This window comes from Pteropus vampyrus, unplaced genomic scaffold (genome assembly GCF_000151845.1).
Source record: "Pteropus vampyrus isolate Shadow unplaced genomic scaffold, Pvam_2.0 Scaffold37, whole genome shotgun sequence".
Taxonomy (NCBI): domain Eukaryota; kingdom Metazoa; phylum Chordata; class Mammalia; order Chiroptera; family Pteropodidae; genus Pteropus; species Pteropus vampyrus.
Window position 1 is genome coordinate 2,300,559 of NW_011888818.1, and position 19,250 is coordinate 2,319,808.

The 19,250-nt window shown below is 36.2% G+C and overlaps 1 protein-coding gene across 6 annotated transcripts in view; it reads right to left on the reverse strand.

The window, feature by feature from the left end:
* CTNNA2 (catenin alpha 2) overlaps window positions 1–19,250 on the reverse strand; it is a 1,043,800-nt gene that overhangs the window by 707,714 nt on the left and 316,836 nt on the right. For all 6 annotated transcript variants that reach the window (XM_011358075.1, XM_011358074.1, XM_011358073.1 and 3 more), the window contains one exon: window positions 17,363–17,629. In XM_011358075.1, coding sequence (XP_011356377.1) covers window positions 17,363–17,629 — 267 coding nt within the window. The remainder of the gene's footprint in view (window positions 1–17,362; window positions 17,630–19,250) is intronic.

A 19,250-nucleotide genomic window follows, 5' to 3' on the forward strand; every position in this document is an offset into this window, starting at 1 on the left:
ATCTGCTTGCAGTCTCATTCTGTCAGGTACTTTTGTTGAAAGATCAAGCATCAGTGTCAACTAGGACCAGGGTGAAAAAGTACAGAGTTGGATGGCTAGGATTAGAATTCTTGCTCCAACTCCTAGCTATAACTTCTAGCTGAGCAGGTTGCTTAAATGATGAGTGTCTCAATTTCCTCATTTGAACAGTAGGAATAATATCAGTATCTATACTACGGGGTTGCTGAGAAAATGAAATAAGATAATACATGTAAAGAGCTTAGAAGTATATATAACATATAAAAGTAATAAATATTAACAACGGTCATTTTAAATAGCTCTTTTTATCTAATATTTTATATTTCCATGGTTATTCCACCCCTCGCCCCTCATTCAAGACATCATCACCTCCCATTTACTCCATCATCAAGACTTTAAATTGACCTCCTTTCTTATACAACTTTTTTTTCCTAACAGACCACTTAAAACTCTGCTTACCTGGCCCAAAACCTTCAGTGATTCCTCTACTACCTATAATCAACTATCTGACAACTTATAGATGCTGCAACTTTATCCAACTATTCTCCAATTCTATTTCTATCATTCCTTTTGTTAGATACATCACAATTCCCAATAGAACTAAGCAATGAGATGCATTTTTCATCCAACTCTCAGGATGGAGATGACATTTTTAGCAAGTATAGCCTAAAGAAACAGAAACTCACATCCATTCATTTCATATTTAAGACCTCTGGCCTTGAAGATTCTCAGTAATCTGGCACCAGCCTCTGTCCCTCAAACTCTATCTCCCCAGACTCTACACGAAGCCCTGGTTCCAGTCAAAGTGGTCTCTGACTGCCTCACCCCACCCCAGGAAGCTTCATGTGTTACTGTGGTATTAGTTCTTCTCTACTGAATATTTCAGTACCTTCCTCCCTGCTGCTTCTCGGAAGCCCACATTGAGCCTACTCAGGGTTGACTATCTTCAACTCTGTAAAAAGGCCCTCTCCTTTAGGTTCCATTATTGAACTCCTTATAACCTATCATTCAGCTTACCTATTCAGCTCTTGTCCAGCATGACCACACGTTGTTAGTGGTATGTGTATGAGTGTGCGTGTGCGTGTGTGTGTGTGTGTGTGTGTGTGTGTGTGTGAGAGAGAGAGAGAGAGAGAGAGAGAGAGAGAGAGAGAGAGATGAAATCATCAATTAAAATGTTTTCCTACACTTTGGTATTATTTTACTGCATCCAGCTGAGTGCTTCTCATATAAGTAGTTGATAAATATTTGCTGATAGCAGATTTAGAGTTTATGAACAAAAATATTCGTTTTCCAAATTTTATCAAAAGGCTTCTGGAGCACAACAGAGCACCACAGTGAATTTAGTATCTGCAGATTAATATACAGTTAGGGATGCACATTTTGGTAGACAGTGCTATTTGATGTGGCTCAGTGAGCTTGAGATGCAGAATTATCAGAGTGGGCACAGCACCTATCATGATGACAAATGTTAGTTCTGCTTTCAGTGTGAGGCGGACTAGCTGAGGCAGCCAAATTCTCTGGTTGGTGTACTACCACTATAAAATCCTTGATCTTGATTTAAAAAAAAAAAAAAAAAGTATTTTACATTTCCATACAGTGTAAGCTAAACCAACAGGCATTTGCAATGTGTGCATTTAAGTACACAGTGTATATAGGTGGAGAGAGGAGGACTATTTAAAGCAAGTGTCAGAGAAATAAAAACCCCATAGATATTTCAAAGTCTCATAGGAAGATTTGATTAAACCAAAACTGGTAAACAATGGCTCATGGACCAAATTAGGCCTCTATTCATTTTTATGTGCTTTACAAGTTTTTACATTTTTAAATAGTTGAAAAAAAGTGGGCCTACCAATGTGTTACAGTTCTAACTAAAATTTTTCTCCTCGTTACATCATTAAAGAGTAAAAAAAGGTAATGTTGTTTCTAATAAAGAATTGCACATTAGAAAAAAAAAAAGAGTAAAAAGGTAAGCAGTCAGGGGGGGAAATAAAGATACGGCATGAGCCCAATAATCCAGCAACTGAATAATTAGTCACTGGATTATCAATGGTTGAAATTTTTTTTTATGTTTTATAATAGGAGAAACAAACTTTTTATCCCAGAAATTATTTATACTCTATGCCTGTGCTTTGGAATGCTAAATGATCCACTTAAAACAGAAAGACAATTTATACTTCTCAGAAGCAATTATGACTTAATTGCTGTTATCAACCTAATAAATGACTAAGTGATTTCCACAAACTGGTTACACACTCAAATTTCATGTCTGATGAAAGAATAATTCTATCAATAGTCTGCAAATATGAAAAGGAAATTGGTTCACTGGCCACAAGGGAAATGCATACACCTTGAGTATAAACTCATTTACCTTTTTCCATCTATTTTTAAATAGGCAAATTAAGGTGGGAAAGAAATAGTTTGTGTCTCACAGGAATAATGTACGATATATTAATTGCTTTTCAAAAAACATAGCATGACTTGAAAAAGTATTCTTTGTGCTTAATGAAGATATCATGTTCTCTTTTGAACTCTGAATTTTGATGTGCATCTATTGATGTTGATTTAAATTACACAGGTTTTTTTGGTATAACATTTTGTATAACACCTGTGAAGGGTTAACCCAACCAAGAAGATAATGGATGCCCAACGGAACATAATAGAATATTCATGAACTCAAGGAATGTTTATGGTAGAGAAGTTGATATGGGATATGGCAACAGTACAGAATGCTGAGAATAAATTATGGGTGAATAAACTAAACAGTCGCCTAGATCAGAAGAGGGAGCAAATTCATTTATGTATTCATTCAATAAAGATTTCGTTTATGTCTATGCACTAACCACACAGATAAGGGTATGTGTGAGACCTGGTCTCTCCTCCCTATGCTCACATTGGAGAGTGAGAAACTGAGAACAGAATAATATTTTTAATATCAATATGCACAAAAGGAATTGTGGTTTAGTTATTGGGAGAATTAGGGAAGGTTTAAAAAAATAAGCTACCTCAGTAAGGATGAATATAAATTTATTAGATAAAAAGAAAAAGAGTGAAGGATGTTCAGACAACAGGCAACGTGTGAATGAAACAGCAATCAGATGTCTTAAGAATAATGGATAGTTAATTATGGCAGGACATAAAATGAAAGGTGAGAGAAATGAGGATAAGAGAAAAGAGAGGTAGTCAGGGGCCTACTGAAATGATTTGATATCATGTTGAGAACTTTAAAGCTTATCCTGATGATGGAATTTCACTGGTAAATAATCCATAATATCTGATATGCATTTTGGAAAAGCCAGACTGACAGAGATAATAGAATATCGGGGGGAGAATTTGGGAGGTGGGCAGGGCAACCAGTTAGGAAGTAAATGCAATGATCCAGACAAAAAATAAGGGCCTGAATAAACCAGTGGTCATGAAGACAAAGGTGAGAGGACCAAACGATGAGTTATAAAAGGACCTGAATTCATAGGATTTCAAGATTAAGTGGAGAGGAAAGTAGATAAGACTCTGTTTTTAGATTGCATGGCTACATTCAAAAAGGTCGTTCCTTGAGCCGAAACAAAAAATAAAAGTAGAACAAAGTTAGCCTTGACAAAAGAAAAACACTAGATTTAGTTTAAGAACTTGTTAAATGCTTAGAAGTCATCTAAATTAGCATGTCACAGATACAGTTGGACACAGATCTAGACCTCGGGACAGATGGCTGAGACCAAAGAAACAGATGTAGAGAACATGGGCCCCCAACAAACAAAGCCCTTTAGTGAGAATCGAATGGGGTGAAGGACTGATCTCTAGGGAAAAGCCACATTTAGGTGGTAGGAAAGAGTAGGAAGCCAAGGAGATGGGAGATGTAATGGTCAGAGGTAGGATAAAATATGAAACAAAATACTCATGAAATATTACCTTGGAGAAAGAAGTAGTTTAAAGAAGGAGATGCCTTAGCCTGACAGGAATTATTTGACAAGCTAAACCTACAGAAGTAGCCACTTTCGAAGGCAGATGGTTCAATGACTTTTATTTAAGTTCATCGAAATCCAAGATAAAAATATATGGATTTAAACCTAAGGGCTAAAGCACATAGCAAGCTCAAAGATACGTGATATTATTATTATTGTTAATTATCATCATCATCATCATCATTGATTTTGCACTATCATTTCCTTTTCTTCTTCCTTAAACATAAATAGGTTTGACAGCAATTGTAACTAAAACTGACTAGTTCATTTTGCCTCATCTGCTTTCTAGAAATACTATCATCCATTCATTCTTTCATTCAACAAATGATCATTGAGAGCTTACTGTGCACCAGGCAATGTTAGGCACCAGAAGTAAAACTGCTACCACAAAATAATTTTTTTAAATGGGACGTATTTAAAAAAAAAAAAAAAAAAGTGAATTAAAACATGAAAAACATGGACATCTGCTACTTCTTTTTACTATTCATGAAAACTCCATGTGGAAAGTCATAGACCAGAGATTGCCTGTAAAACAGAATATTGTTACTTTTGAGCAATCTGCCACCTACAGAAGTGCGGCTCTATTAACTTTCTTGCCTAAATGAACATTATCTACCTCAGTGTGCAGCACTAATTGTTAGAATGCTCATCTTGGTTCCCTTAGGTGCTTTCACTTTATCTATATTGCTGTGTTCTTTTTCCAGTGAGACTCCTTGCTCTACCTTACAATCATCCACCCTCTGCCCTCTCCAATGTCCCACTCAATATAAGAATTACTGCTTCAGCTCTCTCTCTCACCACTTGTCTCGGTTCTGCACATGGCAGCCTGTATAAGGCCTGCAGTATCTGGCAGCAGGTCTGAACTGTATGCGTTTAAACTAGTAAGAGTATGAGTGGTTTTGCAATAGTTATTTATCTCCTAGTGTTCTACTCCAGTCTGGAAGCAGTTAACTGATGAGAAAATTGGCCTTTCCTTACTACAATTTATGAGGTTGTGCAAAGCTTAATTAAGTAGGGCACAGAGATGGAAAGTTGCTAAAGATTCACAAAGGATCTCTCCGCTTTGCTCCAGCCCATCCTGCACACAGATGGACGCCCTTTCTGAGTGCGGATTTTAAATGACTTACTGCTTACCTAGGAATGTAAACAGTGGTCAGAAGAGGATGACTATTTTATAACATGTAGCAATTATTTGCTGATAAAATTCATCTATGTACTACTGGTATTTGCATAATTATAAATGGATAATCATTAAACAAAAAGCATAATAGATTTAAAATGACAACAAAGAACAAACTGCCGAATTAGCATTGCTGACATGAGCAAAACAAACAGTAAACCAAAGTTACTGGTAATGATTTGGGAAACAATTTTTTTGAAGGTTTTGGGCCAAAAGCTGATACATAACAATTTATACTTATTTCCTAGCATCATATTCACCAGTAATGAATCTTTTATTTACTTTTTGAAGTATGTGACAATCTGACCACTATACATTACTTATTTTTGATGGTAAATATCTAAAACTGTAGAGTCCATTTTGAGGGGTTGGTTAATATTTATTAATTTTACAATATAAACTTTGTTAAAGTAACAACTTTTGAAATTTAATATCTCTAACTTTTAACCAAAAGGGTTTAGATTATTTTTCAAAAAGAAAAAAAACACGGCAAAAAAAAAAAAAAAATTAGTGCAAAAAAATAAGAGGAAAGCATCTATTTCACACCAGCACCATGGCTAACATTTATGTAGTGCTTGTGTCAGCCATTCTACAAAGTGTTTCTGTATACACTTTCATTAATTCTCACAATAAACCTATATGGCCACATCAGACCCATGCTACTTATGGGATGGGATGGGATGGGATGGGATGGGATGGGATGAGATGGAATGGAATGGAAGCCTACAGACCTGTTCAAGCACCAGGAAAAGCCAAGAGGTAACCAAGACAGTCTCACTGGAAATACAAGGACCAATAGCCTCCTCGGCTTCCAGCCTCATACATAACAGTTGATCCTGTAATAAATAGGACACTGGAAAGAAGTTTAAACTCTCTTCTGTGTAAGCAGAGCAGAAGAGAGGCAGCGACACTTCTGGTTTTTAGAAAGACATCTTTAGTGACAATATGAGACAAAAAAGAATGAAGGGAAAAAAATAATACCAAGATGACCACCAGTGTAGCCCTCAGTGATCAGAAGAAGCTTAAGAAGCACGATTAAGATTATAGAAGATGACAGTAAGATATTCTCATACATAATGATGCACATATATGTTTCTGGTCCTTTCAAAGGACCAATTAAAACAGAGACCTGGGAAATAAGCAGTGTCAGCTCTTGAATTTCTTCACAGAACAGTTTTAGGAGAGGGAAACTGGTTGGGAGTAAGACAGGACCCGTCTTGAAGCTGCATCTGCATAGCAGGCACATTCTCTTACTCAGATTGCATGATTATTTAGGAGTATCCTTAGGGAGTTAATAGAGATTCAGAAGATAACACCTTTTTCACCACTCTTTTCAACACTACTGAAATTGAAAGACTTGTATTCTTACTTTCGTTATGAGAACAATTATTTGTGTGACTCTCAGCAAAATGTTTGATCTCTCTGGACATCACTTCCTGTTTTATAAATTGGATCATAAGGACTAGACGGTAACGAGGAGACTTTTAATGCTAGCAATCTTTGATGTTCTGATCGCTCAGATATTAGAAATTCCCTTTGACTTATAGGTGTATGTTCTGGTCCAGGAAATATGAACCCGCCCTCCACCTAGAACGTGGGGAAGTCCTGCTCCTCGTCACGACTTAGCAGTTTGATCCTGGAAGTTTTCAAGAGAATATTAATGATAGAAAAGCTAAGCATCAATCAAATGTAGGACCTAACAATACCTTTTCATGCCATTTTATTTTTCCTTATCTTTTAATTAGACTCATAAAATGTAAGTGTCACGTCTTACTAATTAACTGTGAATAGAAAGATATCATTTGTGTAGAATATGTTGTTTAAAAAAATAATGATAAATTCCATTACCATGTGGTTCCTGGTTGGAGCAGGAACACCAACCTATGCCATCATTTCATCCTTTGTCCCATCCCTTTCTGTCAGTCCCTCCTCTTCCTTCCAGGTATAAGAAATCATTGGAGACCACTAAATTTGAAGAAATGTGATATAAAATGTGAAGATAAGGGTGGTTTTCACTGCATCAGATGCTAGTAAAGCAATGAGAATTCCAAAATAACACAATGTATAAGCTTACACACTTCGTGGTAGCACTGGACTTGTGCGTTCTCATTTTAAGATTCAGCCCTAAGCCAAGTGGTAATTTAATCTCTGCTTGAGATTCTCCACCCTCTGCCCCCATGATGTAGAATTGCCTACCTCTAAAGATTGCTTATTCTCTGGCCAAAACTTTTTTGGCAGCTATTCTGCACTAGGGTGTAGATAAGGTCAAGGGAGAGCATATGGCATTATTGAATCTACAGCTATTGTCAAGTGGCATTATCACCTTTTCCACCAGGAACTGTTCCCTAAGACTTTTCGAGGGAATAGCTTCATGAGTTTGGATAGAAGATATTGAGAGGGAGGAAAAAACAACTAGCATTTATGAGTGTCTACCACATATTAGGCATCTATGAATGTTTATCTCATAAATTTTCATCACGAACTTGGGAGTCAACATTATTACCCCATTTTATAGATAAAGAGAAACAGAGGCATAGAGGAATATGGTTGGATTCAAACACAAGCTCATTTTATTTGCCCTGCACCATGCCATCCTGTTTGTACACTTACAGGACAGCACAGGACTCAGTTATGCCTCAGTTACTCAGCTGACCAGGACGGTACAGGACTCAGTTATGCCTCAGTTACTCAGCTGACCAGGACGGTACAGGACTCAGTTATGCCTCAGTTACTCAGCTGCCTGACAATTGTACTGCCATGTGTACCTCTGTGGATAACCGTGTCCCTGTAGCCTTAGCTCGATGAATGTGTGCCATCAGAACAAAACAACATCAGAGAACATATTCTGTTTTTTTTTCTGATTATATATATTAGGGAAATGAACAATGGGACTCAACAAGTTATAGTAAAGTTTCTAGAATATGCTGCTGGAGATAAAGTTATGGAAGTATGTTAAAGGAGTTTTGGTTGATGAGAAATTCAAATAAGTGCTTTTTGGGGGGGTAGGAGTTTGTGTGTGTGCGTGTGTGTGTGTGTGTGTGTGTGTGTGTGTGTTAACTTCACCACTAAATCAAACTAAACCTTATAAATGAGTACCAAGTACATCTGCAGTACTGTACCATGAGGAGCACATGAGAAGGGGAAGATACAATCCTGGAAGCCAAGAAAAGACAAGTACTACTAATATAAGAAATCAGGAAAGAAAGTAATACTAAAGAGGTAAACATTTTAAATAAACTGCACTTTTCACCAGTAAATAGATCACTAGATAAAAGGACTTATTTGGTTCCAAATTTTAAAGTATGACTAATAAATAAATGATAATCAAAATGATATTTGCCATCACACATTTAGACAGTTTAGATATCCATATATCAATTGACAACATGTGATATTGACATATGATTATCACATGTGATAATTATATCAGTATCCAGGTATATTTAATATTTATCATTTGAAATAAAAATAAACTTAGGCCCAGAGAATACGTAAATATTCTCAAAGGAAAAAAATTATCCTCATAAGGAAATATATAGGTTCCTATATTTCCCCTTGTGAAAGGAAATAATACAAGATTGGAAAGGTAATAATTTTGATTAATGACAACAGGGAGGCAAACAAATGAGGATTTGATTGCAATTTTAAAAAATATTTCAAATCTTATTCTATTATTTGCTTAATGATTTGTTTTTAGCTCCACATTTACTGACTGAAATATAGAAAATTAAATTGTTCTGGGATGTTTCCTTGGAATAATTATGACACTATCAGAAAATACTCCTAGGATTATAACACCTTAAACAGCTGAAGCTGTTTAAAAGTAAGAAGATATGGGAGGTGACAATATGCCAGAATAAGATTTCTGGACAATAAATGATGATACTAGATAAACAGGTCCTAGAGGGATATAGCCCGGCTCAGGAAGCAGTGAAGAATTCACTGTCCCAGATGCTGGCTACCCAGTTTCCACTGGGCCAGCAGAATCACCCTCAACTCTCTATCCTACCTTGAGTTTCCCCTCTTCCTACAAACTCATCTGCATCTGCATTCATCTTTAGCACCTTCCCAGGGCTATAAAAATTTCCAAAAAGGATTAACGTGACTTTCATTGCATAACATTAGTATACAAAAGGCTTATATAAGCAGACTAAAATTCTCTAAAGGCAGATTACACCCTGTCCATATTTGTACCACCTGGGTTTGAGCCCATAATATATATATATACTTAGTGTTGTACTACGTTTACAGGTATAGACACCTACTGGAGTTTTTTAATGTTCTGTTTGGCCACCAGATGTCACTATAAGATAAAGAATGTTATAACACCACTGCTTGTTTCCCGCTGGAAGGGATTAAAAGGTAATTTCAATGAGTTCCTTTTGCAAGAATGCAAAAGGAACATATAGATTCAGAAGGCAGTCCATTAGGAGAAGATATGGTGAAGAGCTGAGAATCGTTGGGCTCTACCAACCCCTAGTTATTGATTCTACGTCCTACCAAATTGGAAAATCTGTCTCTGCTTTTCGAAAAAAGTGTGTTTAAAAGATTTTGTTGTTGTTTTTAAGACATTAAGTAAAATGAGTATACTAAGCACATACTAATAGAAGCTCAAATAAACAGAAACAGCTTAAGCTAAATTAGAAAAATCCTAGATGTTGTAGAATTTGGATTAAGAATGTTCAAAATATATAACTGCATAAATTACTAGGCATTTAATAATCAAATTGGTGGTTATGTAAGTGAATCAAAAACCTAAAAAAAATCAATACAAGAAAGTTATATCATGCAAAAAAATTAATTTCCTACAAAGGACCGAAAGTTCTAAGATTTCATATTTGGAATTATAAAAATGTTTGGTCTTATTAACTAAAGCTCACTGTACAAAACTCTAATTTTTGCTATATAAGAATAAAAAGTACGGTCCTCAAGGCCTATTGATTCTACTCCCTCAATATGGTTCAAATTCATCCACTTCTTCCCATTCCTGCAACTTCAGACATTCATGTCTCAACGCTGATCACTCTCACTGTCCTGTGGCTTTGTCCCTTTCGCATTTATTTGCCACCCTGCAGCCAGAGAGATCTTTTAAAAACAGAAATCTGGCCGTGCATTTCCCTGCTTTTATCACCAGCAACTTTCTAATGCCCTCTGGTTGAAGCCTCCTTGGGAGGCCCACGAGGATAAGATCGGCCTCCAGCTCAACCACTTAGCCTGATTTTTTTCGCATGCCCTGGGCTCCATCCCGGGGATGAATAATTTATGCACTTTTTACCCACCAGACTTTTATATGCAATGATGTTCTTTCAACCTGAGAAACACTCCCATTCACACTTCATCATGTTAATTCCTACTCATGCACTTTCTACTCCAGAAATTCTTCTATGATTTCATTCTCCCTAACCTCATCCCCAGGATACATACAATATACTAGGTCCATACTAGGTACGTAAGTGCACAACACAGCACTCATGCAAGCTGCTTATTAAGCATTTTTCCTTTACATTTTGCACATCTTTATTCTTATTTCTCACTTAGTAAACTATAAGCTCTAAATGAATGATCTTAGCTATCCTGTGGCTAACCTGTATTGCAAAGCCTAGAAATGCTATCTCAGTAACCCCAAGTCACACATTCTTAGTTATCTGTAGAGCTTGGAGTAAGATCCAGACATCATGATCTAAACCCTGGGTTCTTTCCAATGTCCTATGCTACTTCCCAGGGCCATTAAGTAGAAATCACTTCATAGTAATATAGCAGAGATTATTAAGAAGTACTAATTAAAGTATTAAAGAAAAACAGACATAGTAACTGTACAGATGTTAAACCTTTGAAAATATTGGCATGCATTCAGATAGGAAGAAAATTGCTGAATTTGCCTGCTCCATCTCTTTAGTATCCGAATCAGAAGCTAAATGGTCCTGCTTACTGGTCTTCATTTTTATGTATCTGGCCTCCTGCTTGCTAATTTCTCTAGAAGACTAACAACATCTCGCATTTTCCTTATCAGTGTGTTTAAAGTGTTTTGACAGGACTCTCTCCTCTCCTCTACCCACCCTCAATCTAATGTAATGTAATATGCAGGAAATTTACAATATCTGTAACCGATTATGGGCATTCACAAGATGTCTGCATTCAGAATGACTTCACTGAATGTCAAAGAAGGAAATGAGGGCTGGAGTAAGCCTCTCTGATAAATAACTATGCTGGTTTCTTCAGCAAAAAGGAAGATTAGAACTAGAAAGGGACTGAATGAGATGCTCTGTGGAAATTTACTTCTCCAAGGAGGCAGTCCTTGTTCTCGAGACCAGCAATCAAGGAATCCCTTTAAGAACCACTGAGCTAGCTGGAATGCAGGTTTGTAGCTCCTTAAGGGACAAGAGCTTCCACAGGAGCATTATCTGGGCCTATCATTACCTCAATATTCAAAAGGCATAAGAGTGATATTTGGAGTAGGAGGACAACAGAAAAACAGCGTAAGTAAGTGTAGTCTGAGGTCATGTATTCTGGCTTCTGATCTAAGTTACCTATTTAGCACTCCAGCTCTCCACTGAAACTATATTCCAACCCCAGATCCCAAATCCTATTGTCAGGTATCTAGAGAGCTCTTCTCCATGTCCCCAAAATGAGCTAGATCCTGCTGTGAAATGATTGCTACCACCTTAAATCTTGCTGCTTGACCTCATTTTTTGGACAAGAGCTCCTAGATTATCTGTGTACACCCAAGAAGAGCACAGGGTGGAATAACTCCTGGGCAGTGACCACTGGAGCATGGAAATGCTCCCCAGAGGACAATTCTCTCTTCATTGCAGTTCACCTAGGGGACCTAACCATGTCAGATACAGATTGTTACTATGCCCTTGGCCTGTGATTCAAATGCCCCACATTCCAACATTTCCATCCACTGAATACCAGATTAGCAAGAGATTTAGATCAAGAAAACATATTTAAAGAACGAAGAAGAAAAAAAGTTAGAAAACCTAAGACGATACAAAGGGGTTATGAATAATTAAGTAGATGCAGGAAGGACAACTTACATAGAGTTGATATGTCATGGTGACATATTTCAGCTCAATGTGGTTGAGACCAAATTGTCCTACTTCTAAAATACAGATATTTAAATCTTACAAGTTAGAAATAATATAGAGAAAAAGCATAGTTAATGCTATTATAAATGTCCCCCCTGACCCTCCCCCTGCCCCGCCGCTTCCAAAGTTGAAGGAGTTAAGAACTAGAAAATAAAAGCACATAGATTTCATAACTGAATTCAAAGATCTTCAGTGTCACAAAGGAGGGGCAGGAGTATGGTTAGAAGGCAAGGCTGAAAAAGGTGGGAGCCAGCCGGCAGCCAAGAAAGGAAAGGCAAGGACTAGAATCTACTTCTTAAGGAACTCTAAAAATAAAGTGAAATATGGGAATGTGGTAAATATGGTAGCCTAACACTTTTTGTAGAAGAGAAATACATTTTCTATAGGCTGAGGGGATGGAAAAAGAGAAGGAGAAAGAGAAACTGAAAAGACAAGAAAAAGAAAATTATTAATCAAGTAAACTCCCAGGGCAAGTGAGAAATGAGGGAAGCAGAGTCACAAGTAAAAAGCTTAGAGTTAGAGGAATGTGAGATAATGTTTATTATCAGATTTAAAAGAAAACATTAACTTACAAAAGAAAGAGCTATTGATTATAAAGATTGGGTCATGAATGGTATTAATTTCTATTTTTCTAAAGTATCCTCATCTACAAAAGAAGCTCTAAAAAACAAGCTATAGTATATTCTCATCTCTTTAATTAAAATAAAGATATTCTGTACTAATAACTTTTAATTTCCCTCTCTTCCACTCTTGAAAGTTTTCTGGCAGTCAAAATTGACATAATATGATTTACTTCTGAGCAGTCATTAGATTTTTAAAAATTTTTTTCAATATCCCTTAGTAGTTTCACTAGATAAAAATAACCATCTCAAGCTGCCACATTTTAAACAGAAGCTGATTTTTCCATTAGTTAGCAATCATTTACCTTTTTGCTGTTGTATTTTAAGAGATGCTCTTGACAGTTTTAAGTTGTTAAAATAATGGTTTTTCTCCTTCAGTGTTTTGCTTCATAAATCACCATATCAACTATTCATGAAGATAACAAAATAGTGCCAAAAATCAGGTCACCAAGCACTGAGCCACAAACATAAATACCCAGATAGAAATCAATCCTATAATTTAGACAAATGAATATAAAAGTACTAATTTTCACCTTGTTCTTAATCAACTATCAAACTCTCTGCTACTTCTGCATCCTACCACCCATAGAACTGGGTTTGACCCACTCATGACTTAATATAAAATATTCTTCAAATTCAACATTAGGGAATGTTAGCTATGCTAATTATGAAAATATATTTTGTGTTTCTATAGTTCCTTTCACTTCAGGATCTCAAAGATACTTTACTTTTTAAAATCTCCATTACATTGGGAAGGCATTAAATCAAGCATCAGGAAGGGATATTGTCAGAGAAGTAAGCCACAGGAAATTTGAGTGAGTTTCCCATTCAATGTGATATCAATTTGTTTAATATCTAAGAATAGCGTATAGGATGTGAGACAGACGCCTGTGAATTCTAAATCAATTTCAAAGCAATATGCCTGGGAAATTTAAAAACACCAAAGTGTTCATTATGCAACTGTGGAACAGAAATGTATAATTCTGTTACACAGTAAAGAGAAATGGAATATTATTTTTAGTAAAAGAATTTCAAATATCATTAAGGACTATCTAGGTCTCCTAGTGTCAGCAATGATGAAAAATCTACAACTGGTTAATTATATTATATCCTGAAATATTTAATAACACTTTACTAGCATTACTACTTTTGAGAAGGTACTGAAATTAATTGCATTTTTTAAATAACAGCTTTTAGGGAACTGTCAAATGAAATTACTGTCTATGAACTGCCAATTTAGACAGCTTCACATGTTAATTTTTGTGAACCCGAGAAATAAAATTTTAAACATTAGATAATGCTTTATGCATTTACATAGCTCAAGAACCAGTATACATTTAATAATAAAATATTACTTGATTAATATACTTAGTTAATAGAATATATAATTACGTAGGTAACATAATATACTTAATGTAATAAGTAATAAAAATTACTTGTTTATATATATAACAATATGATAACTAAGGAATTAGTTAATATACCATGTTTTATACAAAATATGTTGCTATATTCATGTGTTAACCTCCCAAAGCCTTATTTGTCCAGCATGAGAAGATATTACTGTAGTAAAACAGCTGAGTTTAAATATGTCCACATGTTTTGCTAATAGATTTTCCCCACATGGCCTTAAGTTTTGTTTTGTTTTCTTTTGTTTTATGAATCCAAAGTCATTTGTAACACTCTGGCGAGGACTTAATTGTTAACTTCACTTTATGTAAAAGTTCCTTTGATAAAAGTGGTCTGGATACAGAAGATGGAAGCCGGAGTCACCACTCTCTTGGGCAGAAGTGGGCAGCAGCTGAAGGGTCTGGTTTGTCCTTTAAAAGAGTTCCCTCTCTGCTACATTTCTACTGTATCACCGTGTGCTCACTTAGATTTTATTATTTACTTTTGATTATAAAATAAACTACGATTATAAAAATTCAACTGTGTTAAAAGATAACAAAATATTCTACCTATTCTTAATTTTAAAAAGCACCATTTCATGAAACAATTTTGAATTTGAGATTGTAATTTCCTATTCTGTTTCACAGATGGGACACGTTTTGTTCTACTGTATACTTTAAAAATTAATGTAGCATATTACATTTTAATATCTGAGTACATAACCTGCTTTTTTTCATTTCCTTAAAATATGGGCTCATCCATTCTTAATCTAGGAAAAGAAAATTTTCCTAGAATCATCACTCTGTCAAGTTTCAAAAGAACCCTTTTAGAATAGTTATTTGGACCGCCCGAATATTATAAACATTGACAAGGTCAATGGTTTTCCATCTGGGATCATGACACTGTTTACCAAAAATTAAAACTTGCCCTGAAAGAAAACAATAAAATTTTCTTTCTTTGCTCCTGTACACCTATGTCAGGATTACTTCTAGTAAATAAAAGGAAATAAAATTAAATTAAGTAATAAAATGAAGCGAAAAAACATTTTTACTGTCTATTTTGTGAACATGATTTCTTTTTCTCATTATTCTATATATATATATATGTATACACACACACACACACACACACACACATTTTGCATTACAGAAATCTAGTGACTTCTGTTTAATTTAAAATTGAACCAGAGAGTAGCGGAGAGGGGGGAGTGGGGAGGTAGATGGGAGGGGGAATTAAAATCATTTCTTCATTTAAAAAAAATATAACTTGAAAATAAATTCATATTAAAAAATTAAAATAATAAAAAAATAAAAAATAAAATTGATAATCTTACTGAATTCTCTTATTAGTTCCAATGGATATTCAGTTGTCTCCTGAAACTCTGTCAATACAATTACATACTAAAGCCCTATTTCTGGGTTAAATGCTTTAAATTTATTATCATATTTAATTCTTACAAAAAAACTCAGAAAATAGTATATGATCTAATTTCAATATATATATATATTTGACTAGCTAAAAAAGTAAGGGAAAAAGGAGAGGCCCTGTGAAAACTGCAAAGAGTTATCTGAATGTAAAGTATTATAATTATTCCTATATCATCCATCTCTATGCTTTTAACATCACTTGGTCCTAATCCTCTTTCCTAGCAGCCAGCCAGTCATCTTCTGTCAATAAGTCATGCCAACATATCCAAAGCAAGCTCATCATCTTTCTCCACAGCTGTTCAGTAACCTCTTTTTCTTCTATAAATTTCTGTAACGTGTTCTACCACTTAAAGAGTATTTAGCACATCCTACCTCCCTAATCTTCCCTACAGGAGGAAAGCAGATACTGATTATTTATAAATCTTTGCAGCTCTCACAACACAAGTAGACTTTCACTGAGCATAGGATGAACTCAACTAAATTCCATCTTTTCAAAGGTGGGCCCACACCATGACCTAGGGGAGATGAAGGCTGTCATCCTGGGGTGTTAATGACATGAGTCCCTCTAACCCACTTTGATGATATGAACATGCCCAGGGGCAGTGAGCCATTCTTCTACTGTTTCCTTCACTGGGCCACACCCCCAAAAACAGTGGGTGCAGAATGTGGGTTATTTGTGGGACTGGCAGGGGTACTGCCCAGGAAGGTGATGCGAGGAAGACCATGATCCATGTGGGTCAGAGGGCAACAGAATATGTTGGCCACTGATCTAAAATGAAAGAAACTAAGGACAGTTCTTCACCCAGGCAAAACAGAGGTACAATCTACTCAGTTGCCTGTGGCATTTGTCCCTTTAGTAATAAAGAGGACCTTAAAAGTGATGAACTGTCCGTAAAACAGCCTCTGGGGTAGGGAAGTTAACAGTGTAGAGGCTTTCTACTTGCTTGGGATAGAGCCCTCACACATATAGCTGTTAATTTCTTTAAAGACAAATTAACTAGGCTCTGCCAATAAGTTATATTTCTAGTAACAGTGACAAGAGAAAAATTCTGAGATGTCCTACATGAAGTCACAGCAGGCTGAAGGGTGGGAGGAAGAAACAAAGAGTTAATCAGTTAGCAGAGCTGGTGGGCAGACACCAACAAAACGCTGCTCACGTCCCTGAATTTATGTTGAAACTTTGAATTAAATTCCAGGCAGCTATTTCAGCCCTTATCTTAAAAAGGATAGCCAACTGACAGACTCCACCGCATTCTGCTTACACATGAACTTTCTGGATGTATGCCCACCTATCCCAGAACTAGCTCCCTTCACCTTCACCTTCACCTGCCCCCCTTATCTATAGCCAGTGTAAATACTTACAAAAGAACTTATATCTTTCTTCTTCAGACTCACTAAAGAGCCCAGGATGGCAGATACGTTTGCCTCCTCCATCAAGCCCTGCTGCTGGTGGTTTAGGCTATGTGCCCCAGACTAGCATATGGCTCAAAAAAACCCTTTCTTTTAGAAAAGCTTTGGGCCTTGAAGGACTTTGCTTAACAACAGAAACATTCTGTTATTCATTCTAATACCAAAAGCCTTCAAGAGGGTAAATCAATATATACTAGGTGGTGGCCCTTCACCCCCAATGCATTTTTTTAAATGAAAGTGTACAGCCTTCTGTGTACATCACCGGGACGCTTACATCAAACTCGTTCAGAGCCGCAGCCAGCTCGCCGATGCCTGTGTGGCCTTTGGCTTCGTCAGTGGGCGAGGTAGCTTGAGCAGCGTTGGAGATGCCAGCAATGGCCTCCTGGACTTGCTTGAACACATAATCTCGGTTGGCTCTTGTGGCGGCAACATCTGGGTGGCGGAGAAAAGCTTGGGAGGCCGTGTACAGCATTGTGGCATTCTTCTTCAGGGCCCCTCGGGCGGCTGCCATCTCATCCCGACAGTGAGGGTCCTTCAGCTCCTGTGTGTGCAAAACACGAAACCTGTCACATCCATGACATTTACCATAGAATTGTTTGTAACAGAACTTAGAGACACAGACTCTGAGAACCACTCTGAATTTTAGAAACCATCTACTCTCTCTTGCACTCTTTCTAGCTGCCAGGACCTAGCGCATATTGTTCTTGCTATGTGAAAGATCTGAGTGTCCCTCATCCACCCTAGCCTTTCATCTGACAGGGCCTACAATCCACCCTTCACTGAACTCTCTATCAGCTCCCACAGACCCTATTCCCTCTTGTAATTAACATACTTTATTATATTTACTTATTTAAGCCCATGCTTCTCAGTGGATCTTTAGTCACTAATACAGTATCTGGCCTATAAAAAGCATGCAATAAATATTGTTGAAAGAAGGCAAAGCCAAACCACCAACAAGGTAAGTGTCTTATATGGATCAGAGACAGTTATCAGCAGATAAAAAACCCAACCTACAGTCTCTTGATACTCCACTTACATCCATTTTCAATTATAATTATAAACGGGGGAAATCAAACTCTTCTGATTTTTGCTTAGTGCAATACTGCCACTTCATCATCATTTTTAGAATAGGGTTCATTTTTTTAAAACTACCTTTAACGACAGCTTCAATCATTGAGTTTAGGGAATAAAAAAAGAATAGGTCAAAGATGATAGAATTTCCTAGTTTTGGATATCAAAACAATACCACTGGGGAATCATTTTATTTTTAGCTTTAAAAGACATTTTAAGAAAATGTTCATATCATTTTTGGAAATGTTAAAGGCAGTGCTGCTCTCTCAGAGCCGTGTAGGGTTGCCAGGTGAGTATCTCTGGGAGAATGTTCTTCTACCTTCAAAACGTCATTAAAAGGTATTTGAACTACCAGGTTTCTATTCCTATTTGCTCATTTGGTATATGATAGATGGATGACCTGGCAATCATCTTCCTTTTTGTGGGTCAAAATAACTCTGAGACAAGCACATTATATCTCATTATCTAGGATGTCAAGACAATAAGTAATAACAGAACCATCTATCCTCCTTTACTTAAATTAATAGATTTATGCCAGCCAACACAATTTCTAAATTGGGATTATTTATTTTTAGCCCTAATGATGAACACAGATAAACAGGCAACAAATTTATATGAGTGTACTTCTATGCTAGCATATATTTAGGCAATGCAGGTAGGTTTCTCCTGGCCAGTAACAAAGGGCCTTATTAACCTCCACAACACCTGGCCCAGAAATTCCACTATTTCATTACTGAGTGTCTCTGCTAAAAAAAAAGAAAAAGGAAAAAAGAAATAAGAAAAAAAAAATCTGAATACGTGAGAGATGATGGGTGGAAAATTCTCTCCGTAAAGATATTAGAGAAAACAGTCTTTAACCACATGAAAAAAATAATAATAATCTAATTGTTGAATTATGAAAAATTGGTTAAGGAAACTACTGAAGCATTCATTTGATGGACTATTTATATAGATATTAAAATTAGATTCCAGAAAATAATAATATGAATAATAGTTATATAAAATGAAAAAACAAAACACAATATGCATATTTTAGGCATAATATGATTGCAAGTATGTTAAAATATGAAGATAAATACTGAAAGGCAAAA